Source organism: Tripterygium wilfordii, chromosome 4, assembly GCF_013401445.1.
Source record: "Tripterygium wilfordii isolate XIE 37 chromosome 4, ASM1340144v1, whole genome shotgun sequence".
Classification (NCBI taxonomy): domain Eukaryota; kingdom Viridiplantae; phylum Streptophyta; class Magnoliopsida; order Celastrales; family Celastraceae; genus Tripterygium; species Tripterygium wilfordii.
Window position 1 is genome coordinate 1,298,618 of NC_052235.1, and position 11,435 is coordinate 1,310,052.

The 11,435-nt window shown below is 39.4% G+C and overlaps 2 protein-coding genes across 3 annotated transcripts; one reads left to right on the plus strand and one right to left on the minus strand.

The window, feature by feature from the left end:
* Nucleotides 1-200: 200 nt before the first annotated feature.
* On the minus strand, nucleotides 201-3,640 carry LOC119997878 (leucine-rich repeat extensin-like protein 3). Its single transcript, XM_038845107.1, has one exon. The coding sequence runs from the start codon at nucleotides 3,028-3,030 to the stop codon at nucleotides 1,174-1,176; it is 1,857 nt and encodes a 618-aa protein (XP_038701035.1). The 5' UTR covers nucleotides 3,031-3,640; the 3' UTR covers nucleotides 201-1,173.
* A 1,584-nt stretch (nucleotides 3,641-5,224) lies between these two features.
* On the plus strand, nucleotides 5,225-11,329 carry LOC119997131 (probable E3 ubiquitin-protein ligase RZFP34). Of its 2 annotated transcripts, none has more exons than XM_038843951.1 (12): nucleotides 5,225-7,468; nucleotides 7,579-8,166; nucleotides 8,256-8,337; nucleotides 8,766-8,825; nucleotides 8,919-8,951; nucleotides 9,237-9,314; nucleotides 9,577-9,620; nucleotides 9,795-9,835; nucleotides 9,937-10,019; nucleotides 10,318-10,409; nucleotides 10,524-10,635; nucleotides 10,946-11,329. In XM_038843951.1, exons 2-12 carry the CDS (start codon nucleotides 7,964-7,966, stop codon nucleotides 11,054-11,056), a joined length of 939 nt encoding a protein of 312 aa, XP_038699879.1. In that variant the 5' UTR covers nucleotides 5,225-7,468; nucleotides 7,579-7,963; the 3' UTR covers nucleotides 11,057-11,329. The 2 variants fall into 2 exon arrangements, with proteins under 2 accessions (XP_038699879.1, XP_038699878.1); XM_038843950.1 differs by having other exon boundaries at nucleotides 5,229-7,468; nucleotides 8,256-8,343.
* The last annotated feature ends 106 nt before the right edge of the window (nucleotides 11,330-11,435 follow it).

The window sequence follows — 11,435 nt, forward strand, 5'->3', positions numbered from 1 at the left end:
GCTGTTGGAGCTTTAATCCTGCTATGTATCTTCATAGAATCTCCGTTCCACCGAAGAGAGTCTACGTTTTGCGGAGAATTGAAGTGATTTCATGTGGTTCTTGGTAAAAGGCCTGTGTATTCTATAATTTATATTTTCCTGATTATAGTTCTGTTATTTCGGGTATTAATTCGACGTTTTTCATACGAATTTGTAGCAGGATAATGTATAATTGAGGATTTACGCTATTGTAAAAGTGCAGGAAAAATGAAGGGCCATGAATCGAAGGTAACACTTGATTAATCCTCTCTAGTGCTGTAGTCTTTCATCTTTCTTTTTCCTTTTTTTTTTCCTTTTACTTTCTCATAGAATCCTGTAGCCGACTCCAAATTTTTGGGATAAAGGCTCGGAGGATGATGATGAATATAGAGCTATTGATGCGCGTTCATAGATGCACATGATTGCATGCATTGTTACTCGGGCTAGACCTTACTGTCCTAATAGTTATCTCTGATATTGGTCATTGTGAAATATAAAAAATGTTGCTGTCAAATTGATTTGGAGACTTGAGTTCCAACCTCACAAAGTTCAAAGAACTGAAATTTCTTGTAACAGATATCAAGAAGAAGTCATATAACTGGTATTCGTACTTGGACCAAAGAGATTGGTAGCATGAAGAAGCGTATCTGGAAAATTACGTTCTTATAAATTGTAATAAGTGAAGAAACAAGTTCTGCTTTGATATGGAAATATAATGTTGGGTTTAGAAGTTGAGGCACAACAGAGCAGCAGAAACTGTTCTCATCTTTTAGCTCTGCTCTTCATCACAGCAGCAGTATCATAACTAATACAAAACTCATCTCTCTAATTACATTCCCTAAAGCCTGCTCTCTTCTAATTACTACCTCGGTCTTATTAGCGACTAAAAAGGCATGCGTGAGAATTCAACTATTGAAAACTTATCCCATCCGCCCCTTGCCTCACTTCTCTATCTGTCTCTCCCACCCCTTTCCTCTAATTGAGTTGACTCATGCAATCCCTATGTGATTTATTGATCACATCCTTGCTTCTTACTCTAGTTTCTTATGTGTGTCGGTCATGAAATATGCAAATAGGTGATTCTGGAGGACATGGTGAGAATGTATGAGCCTTCTGATGTTAATGTGGTTATTGGTAGGGAAGGATCAAAGTGCATCAATTAAATGGTGGTGGGGGTGGCGGTGGAGAAGGATATGGTGCCCTTATAATTGGCGACAATGGACCATTGTAGAATGGAGCTGGTGGAACTGTAGGTGAAGGTGAAGCAGGTGGCATGTATTGATTAAGTGGGGGTGGGGGTGGTGATTGCTGCTCACATGGTGGAGGTGGAGGAGGGTCTGTACATGGAGGTGGGGGTGGTGGGGCATAAATCGATGGTGGTGGTGATTGATAGTTATTAGCAGGTGGTGGTGGAGGGGGAGGTGGTGGTGAATTATAGTAAGGATTTGGTGAGGGGGGTGGTGGTGGTAAGTGTGTGCAAGGTGGTGGCAGTGATGATGGAGGTGGCGGTGAAGGTGGCAGAAATGGTGGTGATGGAGGTGGTGGCGAAGGTGGCGGTGGTGACAGTGATGGAGAAGGGGGTGGTGATGGTGATGGAGGAGGTGGTGAAGGGGATGGTGATGGTGGTGACGGGGATGGAGGAGGTGGTGAAGGTGATGGTGGTAGCGGCAGTGGTGGTGATGGTGACAATGGAGGAGGTGGTGACGGTGGTGGCGACAGAGATGGTGGTGGCGGTGGTGATACTGATGGAGGGGAAGGTGGTGAAGGTGGTGATTGGGGTGGTGGATAAACGGGTTGAGGTGGAGGCAGGGGACGGCCTGAGTGATGGCACTGGATTGCACTACACTGTATTTTGCAGGAAAGAAACATTTTACACTGCAATGTGGATCTCTGCTTCAGCCTTCCACTCAAACAGTTCCTGCTTTCATCAAAATTATCCAAATCCAAACACGTAGGTGACTCACCAGTGAAGAAATTGTAAGCAAAGCTGAAGTTCTTGAGATTTGGAAGTGAACAGATGCTCTCAGGTATAGTTCCCGTTAGCATGTTGTGAGCCACATTTAGCTGCTCCAAGTTCACCATTTGTCCAATTGTGTCTGGTAACTCTCCCACTAGCCTGTTATAGCTGATGTCAAATACTGTCACATTCTTTAGCAACCCAATCTCTTTTGGTAAGCATGAGCTCAAACCACTGTTGATGAGAACCAATTCATTCAGAGTTTTTGCCATATTTCCTAAACTTGCTGGAACACACCCATGAAAGCTGTTGTGCGCGAGAACCATAACAGAAACTGGCGAGTTTCCAACATTATCAGGTAACTGGAAAGCAAATCTGTTGTGGTTTATAAATATTGCATCGAGATCTTTATCAAAGAGAACTCTGGGGACTTTACCTTCAAACTCATTGAACCGAAGATCAAGGTACTTGAGGTTTGGCAGACCAAGGACAACATAAGGAAACTTGCTCGCAAATCTATTGTTGCTCAGATCAAGTTCGAAGAGAAGCTTTAGATACTTAAATTTTTGGGGAAGGGTGCCACAGAAACGATTTGAGTTGACGTGAAACAATGCAATATCTGTAAGGCCGCCTAACTCTTCTGGGAGGTACCCAGCAATGTCACCATGATTAAGATCAATGCTAGCTACTGTTTCGATTGATTTGTTGTCTGGAGCTGGGGCGCAAAAGACACCCGTGTAATTGCATACCCTGGATCCAATCCAATTGGAGGTAATGTTCAGAGGATCAGAGATTATGGCTTGTTTCCATGCTCGAAGGGCAATATATGCACTTCTGAGTCTTGGATTATCAAATGTGAGAGAAGCAGGTATGCTCACAAACTCACCTCTAGAACCATGTTTATCTCTGTAATAGAATAGCTGCCTTTGCTTGATGTATGATGCTTGTATGTCTGAAAGTCCTGCATTGCTGTAGAAAGAGACCCGTGAAGCACTGGTGAGGAAAATGAGTACTGTACTAGTGATAAATACTGGAATCTGAACCTTTGTCTTCATCACACACACCAGTGAACCTCTATGGTTTTCCTTTTTAGTATACTACGATTGTTTTTTTTTTTCCCCTTTTCTATTGTGTTCTTTGATCTGTTTACTTTAGATGGCTAGTGAGATCAAGAGAGGAAGAGGAAAAGATGAGAAGTGGTGGTGGAGAGGCTTTGGCGCTTAAAAAGTGGGATTAAATTTGATGGTTTCTATCTATAGATGCACAAGTAAGCAACTGTCATGGTGTGTCTCTGCTGGTTTTTCTGGTGAAGCCTTGTGGTGTGTCTTCCATTCACAATAACGCGGCTATATTTTCTAGCCACACGTGGAATGCCTGCCACCAAAGTCGTATTAAATCATTGAATTGTATTATACACTCTGTATTATACATTTTTAGTCAAAATCCCACCATTTGTAAATATTTTTCTTTAAATATTGTATTTTTTTTTAATGATTTTAGAAAAAAGGGGTTCTGTTTTGTTTTGTTGGCAAGAGAAATAGGGGTTTGGTAGCAGAATATCATGCCATGGAAAGAGTCGAAAGTCGTGTTCTTGTGTATGATCAAGAAAGAAGGGTCCTAAACCAGACAAACTATAAACGTCCCATAATTCGGGGTCTGGGAGTGAATGATGGTGTGCAGTATTTGCCCGAAGTGTCAGTATGATCAAGGACAAGGTCTTTTCGGAGACAGTTGCCACTTCTAACTCTCCTCATCTACCCCGATTTTGTTTCTTCTGATTAATAATCAATTTAACCTGTTGAACATTTAAATTCTGCGACTCTTTTAAGTTTCAAGCCCCAACCTGTCTGTCTTGGCGGGTGAGCCTGAGAGCTGAGCCAATGTTACTGGGTCAAGCGGGCCTCCTTGGATTGAACGGGCTTATTCCAATGAGTACTGAATCTGAATCAGGCCTCCCTGTGTGTTGACTGGGCTTAATCCATTATTATAAACCCAGCTATCAAGAATCCAATATGAGCCGGCCTAATTTGCTCAGGCCTATTTTTATTGACTGGGCTTAAGCAGAATACTGGTCTGCGAGCCCAATGAGTGCTATTTTTATTGTCACTTTGATCACATTCAAAGATTCGTCATGTCTTTTCAACACTTGGTATGTGCTTTTGACCATGGTTTTGCTTCTAACGTTGCATCTAGCAAAGAATGATTAAGACCTAATTATGCATCTAAACTTTCTTACTCTTCACGATAAAGTTAAATGTTAGGCCGTTTGTTCCAAGTTTAACTTAGTTGTCACGTATAGGTATATGAATGATTGAGGTGTCTTATATGGCCAAGTATGTGACGCCTAGCAATCTTTTACATATAAAAATGTTTTAAAAATCCCAATTAAGATTTTGATTAGCCCACTAAACCTTTTATTTAGAAGGGCCGGCAAGGTAACAATCATTGATGATTACTTTGCTTATCAATAATTATCAACAATGTAAGGGCAACGGTGCCCAATTTACTCGGCCAATAAAAATGTTGATCCGGTCCCATCTCTATTACATAAAAAGTCAAGCCAATCACGTCTCCTAATACAACTATATCAACAAAACACATATTTCAATATATTCATATCAGCAAAATATAAATTTTTATATATTATCGATTCTCATCCAACATGGAGGTCAACAACATTGTCCCCAACAAAATTACATCAAAACACACACATCTCAATACGGCTACATCAACAAAACACGTCTCTCAATGTAATCATATCAATAAAACATATTTTTCAATATAACCACGTCAATAAAAAGATAATATATTTGTTGGCCAACAACAATTTAACATTGCAAGTCGCCTAATCTATGCTAATTAATCCAGAAAGAAATATTGTTTGATCGGATGTGACTTGTATCCGTTCAGCCGACCAAACACGTGTGAGTTTCTCACGGTCTCAGCCAAATTTGGGAACACAAGTCAAATTGCCCTTGTTTTTCCATCTAATCTAATACAGCTGCGATCTACGATGCTGATGTCTATCGTTATCTCGAATCTTCACCGTTGAAGCTTTCATCGGACTAAATATATTCTGTAGTTACTCAGGACCAGGTCAATTCACAAAGGATCTGACGGTCACTTTTGAATGTTCATAGAAATAACGCGGTTGGGGGAACATTATAGCCGTTCACGTTCAAATCGAGCAATCTGATATATTCAAGGTAACAACCTGGCAATGCATCAGCATTGAAACATAACGGATGGTTCTTTCGCTTTCGGTTTCGCTTTCGTGTTCAAAACGCCAGTTTCCAATTTCGATTCGGAAGTCTCTCGAAAGGAAGTGACCGAGTCCATCCAACCTATATAAACCCCGCGTTTCGACATCTTTTACCACGCTTCACATTCACGGTATATCTCTCGCACAGACGCAAACTCTGCTCGCTGAGCTCACGGAATCGGATCGAAGTTCGGGGGAATCTAATTGGATCGCACTGTTAACTTTAGAATTTGGATCGTCGCTCATCTTATCTGCAGATCGAAAGTTCGTTTTTCGATGATAAAATTTAGAACTGAACTCTCGGATCTTTGAATTTTGTTGACTTATCGCGTGATTTGTTTTAACTGTCTACTCTGCTGTAGGTAATTTGTCTGACAAATGCTTTTAGTGTGAATTGGTGATTATTCGTTGCTTTCTTCGGCGTTAAGTTGATGGTCTTGTAGATAGGTGGGATTCTGTTTGCTATGCGAGATAATCTATAACGGGAGAGTGGAACACGATGTGAAATCATATGTGTCCTTGTGTTTTGAAAGATTTTTGAAATTTCGGTCTTTGTGACAACGTCGGGGGAATTGAATGGTTTCAAGCTTCTTTCCCTTTTTCTGTTTCTCTACGTTTTCCCATGGTTGAAAGAGAGCCTTAGGTCTTAGGGAGAGTACGTTGATGGATTTTAAGTCGCAGTTATTTTTGTTGAAGGAGATCTGGATGGAGTTGTGGTTAGTTTTGATCTTTTTTATTTGCCTTTCCACTTTTTTTTTTTGATTTCATGTAATTGTGATGCCATTTGTTTAACTTTTTCTAATTGGTTATTTGTTTACTATTTCTCCTTGTGATTCATTGTTCGGTTATCTTGTGATTGTTTGCTGTGTGATTCTGCTATGGTATGGTGTTTGTTCTTGTGTTAGTCTTATTGAAGCACGAGATTGGCGATTGTTGAAATGAAGTTAAATTTATGCAGGAGAATGATTATCACATGTGTATTTTAGTCTTGTTATGCTGGTAGGGCTTTTGCTCGTGTTGTGATTGTAGTAGATCACAGGAGTATTTAAGTCATATTGTTGTGGGGATTTTTGGTGGTGTTGTGATTGGATTAGCTGTGTGTTTGCACCGTAATTTGGACTAATAAATGGTTTGTGATCGTTGTGTGTCTGTCAGTCTGTGGCTCTATTGTCTCGACCTTGAATTGTAACATTGGTGCTGGTGAAACTAAATCTAGAGTTACTCAGGAGGGAAGTCTCAGAAATGAAAAAAAGTTAAATATTCTGATTCTGTAGTTTTTTGTTTTGCCTTGTCTTAATGAAGATTTCTTTGTGATACTATACTTGCCAATTTTAGGTATTATTGACTCCATCTTGAGGTACTAATCAGCTAACAAGCTAACAGCAAGTTGGAGTGTTCTTTACTGCCTTGACCTGATATTTTTGCTATGAAGTTTTAGGTTTATACTAGTGTCTCTTATTGTAGCAATATAGAAGAGTGAAACCAGGTTACGCTGTGTATAATTATACTAGTTTCTCTTATCGTAGCAATCTAGAAGAGTGAAACCAGGTTACGCTGTGTGTAATTATACTAGTTTCTCTTATTGTAGCAATCTAGAAGAGTGGAACCAGGTTACGCTGTGTATAATATAGATGAAGCAGTTTATCTGGTTCGTATCAGCTCCTCATTGTAAAAATAGAGCAGTGTCTCCTAGTTTCATTTGTTATGTGGCATCCGCATATGTTTGAGTTAGGTCGCATTTGTCTTTATTCCCTCATATGTCACTGCTGGTCATGAATTTCACATAAGTTTTATCCCCTAAGCTTCAACTTGGACCTTGGTAAAGAACCTCTGATTGTTGGATTATGCCATCTGAGCCATCGACCGTTCAGATACTTACACTCTTACTGTTGTAGATGATACATTGGGCTACTTTGTCTGTGTCAAGAAGTTTATTGATCCTTGGTCTTCCTCTACACCACTTTGAGCTAATGTTTCCTAGGCCTTTCTCTAGTTTGAACTTGATAATTTTTGGACTCCTGTTTCGAGTCAGAATTTTATTCATTGGGTGGAAAACTGACTTTTTCTACCAGTAGTATGCAACCTTGTCACCAATTAGATTATCAGGGGATTGGCTGAAACGAATGTTGCTATATTTCTTCAAAGTGGAGCTGGTCCTGATGATGTAGAACTTTTTTAAGTATTGGGTTAGTTCAAATTTTCCAGAGACTTGGTGCCGAGTCGCAACTGAGGTAGGCTTGTCCTTGATGGACAATCTGCTCTCACGCTCTTTCAAATATTTACTTTTTTTAAAAATCTTTTTAGAAGGCATTTGATTGTGTGAACTATTGCTTTACCATAGGTTATGAAGTATAGTTGGATTTTGGTTCCGGGACATCTTGAAGGAATCAAGTGATCATGCCATGCTATAGCTTAATGTTCACAGCTGAAGGCTCTGGAGATCCTCAGTGCTGCGTTGTAGTTTTATATGGGGTTTTTTTTGTAGATCTACTTGTTTTGAATTCTTCTCTTGGAGTATTGCTGATTGGAGCTGTTCAGCGTTACTTGGATTGTGTTTTGCTGATTTCAATTGGTCTGCCGCAGTATTGAAGAGAGCAACAGTCTCGTGGGATGTTTGCGTGGCTTGATCGGATGACTAAACATGCCTTTGAAGTTTTGAGACCTTTGCTTATTATCTTACTATATGCAGGTGCTCTAGGCTAGTAATCAACTTCTGAATAGTTGATATGGTACTTATGGGGGAAGTAGCAGTTATGTTTTCCGAGTCTCAACAAGCTGGAATGGAGACCCTACAACATTTACATTTTGAGGAGAATGAAACATGTGCAGTGGACTCTTGCTTTCTACAGTCAGCTGGCAAGTGCATGCTTGCTGAAACTGATCATATAAAAACCACTGAATTGCTCAATAAAGGAGTTATGAAGTATGGGTAAGCTCAGCACATTTGTCTCATGGTTCTAACATTAGTACATTGTTTTGCAAATTTTGCTTATAAATTAAATCATCTTCTAAATGCAGATGCTCACACTATCAGCGAAGGTGCCGTATCAGGGCACCCTGTTGCAATGAGATTTTTGATTGCCGGCACTGTCATAATGAGGTGAAGGTGCGCTTATTTGTCTATCTGTATGCAAATTTGGTAGTATGCGTCTCAGTCCCTATATGTCGTCTTATTGAGTTAGCAATGTTTGGTAGTATGCTTCTGTGTGTATTGTTTTGTGTGCCATTGGGTTTTACATTAGATCACTTTGCAGTAGTGTTACTTTTTTCTGCTTTTTTATGTCCTTATGAAAGTTATGCTTGTGTCGATATGCACCTTTAGACAAGCAGTTTGAAAGACAAATTTTAAACCCTTTTTGTCTTTTCTAAATCTAAAAGAATTTTATTAAGTGGTACAAAGAAAGTCCATCCCAAAGAGAAATTTCCCATCCCTCTTTTGTTCCTGGGCGTAAAATTTATGTAGCATTTTATTTGGTTATTATCTAGAATCTAGATATTGACATTTCTGAATTATCTGTTGGCTGACAGAACAATATCAATGTCGATTGGAAGCTTAGACATGAGATGCCACGCCGTCAAGTGAGTCAGGTAACACAAAAATGATTTTCTACACACTATTGTCAATTGGTTAATTTTTTTGCAACTAATGCTAATCTATGAGTTTCTCTTTCAATTTTTCAGGTGATATGTTCACTTTGTGGCACCGAACAGGAGGTGAGCTTAGTTTTTGTGATATAAGTCCCCTATGAAGTACTTTATTTGTGTATTGAAAACTGTGAATGTGCATGGATTAGTTTTGTAATACTGAATACTACGTGGGATATAACATTCAGAACAATCAGTTACGTTATCCTTGAAGTGCCCTTGATGATTATTTTAACTGAAGATTTGTCCGACTCTATAGATGGAGAAGTTTGGCCCTTTCTTATGTTGTTTATGTCATTCTTATTAGTTATTCTTATACCTTAACTGACGTTGATTTTCTGTTACTAATCCCAGGTTCAACAAGTTTGTATCAACTGTGGTGTGTGTATGGGGAAGTACTACTGTGAGACATGCAAGTTGTTTGATGATGATGTGAGTGGTTATTCCTGTGGGTCTATCACTTAAATATGCCATTATATTGTGTTGATTTATATTTTATAACATGAAACTGCATATAAATATTTACTGTGTCAATGTTAATCTTTTCTTTGGGAACATGCCATAATAGACAATAGGATTGTCTTTTTATATGTTTTGCCATGTAGGCTAGTACTTAAACTTTTAATGCTCTTCTATGTAATTTATGTGGGGTTGCACATGCTAATTCTGGCAATTTGTGCTTGCTATTTTGCAGACATCTAAGGAACAGTATCATTGCTCTGGCTGTGGGATTTGCAGGTACAATGATTTGTTTTGTAGCTTAATATATTCTATGTAGTGTAATAAAAGAACCACTATCATGCAAAGCAAACAATAGTTGAGATGAATGGGGATCTTTATCTCTTTCTCCCTCGATATAATTGAGTTGTAAATATGTATACATGACTAATTATGTAATGTGCTTTGCCACAGAATTGGAGGGCGTGAAAATTTCTTTCATTGCTATAAATGTGGTAAGCCACGCTTACACTAATCATTTTGTATGGGTGGATAAAAAATAGATCAACATTTTTACTATTTCTTCCTATTTACTTGGCTTTGGTTTATGATGTAGGCTGTTGCTACTCAATTCTTTTGAGGAACAGTCACCCTTGTGTAGAAGGGGCGATGCATCATGATTGCCCTGTCTGCTTTGAGGTAAGAAATTACAAGTTTTGATTCCCTTTTTGGTTCATTCCTACGGGCGAGTGGTAGAAATGTTGGGGTGCAATCTGAAGGTCACAAGTTCAATTCCTGGAAAGTCTCTTCACATATTATGTGAGAGTAAGGTCTGCGTACATCTTGCTTGTCCCCGACCCCCACCCATTGTGCACGGGATTTTTAAAAAAAAAAAAAAAAAAACCTGTTGGTTCGTTTCTCTGTAATGTAAGAATCAGCTTAATTTGTTTATGACTGTCTGCATGAATATATTCATGATTGAATTTGTCTTTTGCAGTTTTTGTTTGAGTCAAGATTTGATGTGACTGTTATGCCCTGTGGACACACCATTCACTCTGACTGTTTGAAAGAGATGAGGGAGCATCATCAGTGAGTGCCTTGCAGCCTTTCTATATTTGCATAATCTTATTTTCACCTCTTTGGCAGTATTTTGGCTTAAAATTTTTGTTTTGGCCCTGATTGTTCTACTGGTTATTGCAACAGATATGCCTGCCCTCTTTGCTCCAAGTCTGTTTGTGATATGTCCAAGGTATGGGAGAAGTTTGACACGGAAATCGCTGCTACACCAATGCCGGAAGAATATCTAAATAAAATGGTTTGTTTCTCGTGCCTCCCTCTCATTAACTTCACTTTTCTGTTAAGCATGCGTGCACACATAGAAGAGCATATTTACGATAAAAATAGCATCATATTGGATGCTATTGGAAGAACATGAGTAGTTGGGAGGTCATAGCAGGCATATGTTGTGTTTTTAAAACCCGGCTGGCCTTTGGAACTGGATTATAGTGAAGCCACGAGCATTTGAAGAAAAGGGCCCATGCACGAAGTAGTGGAAGTTACCCACAGGTTTACCCTTATGCAATCCAATAATTTCCATGTTACTGAGTCTAATCTTGTTTTCATAGGTTTGGATCCTTTGCAATGACTGTGGGAAGACCTCAGAAGTGCGGTTCCATGTGGTTGCTCAAAAATGCTTGAATTGCAAATCATACAATACTCGCCAAACTAGAGGGTGAGCAGAGGCAGAGGCTTTCGGATGAAGTTGGCGATTATATTGGTGATTGCTTTCCCATTATACCAATGAGTGGGGATTCAATTGCTTGGAGATGACCGCAGGAGCCATGGAGCCACCTCTTGGAGTGCATTGTGGTTGAGCTTCATGTTGTAAGGGGTGATCAAGTAGAAAGCTGCCTTTTGTCCAGCCATTGCAGTTTTAGCTTGTATTTTCTCTATTTCTGTTTATGTCTTGTTAATGACTGTTTATGCAAATCATTGATTTATTGGGTCCACATTGCAAGGGTGTTTTTGTAGGCAAGCATGGTGTGGGTGAAGGGAAATGGCATTGTCAAATTTCCTCTTGACGATGCGTCGCATTGTGGTTACTCGATACAGAAA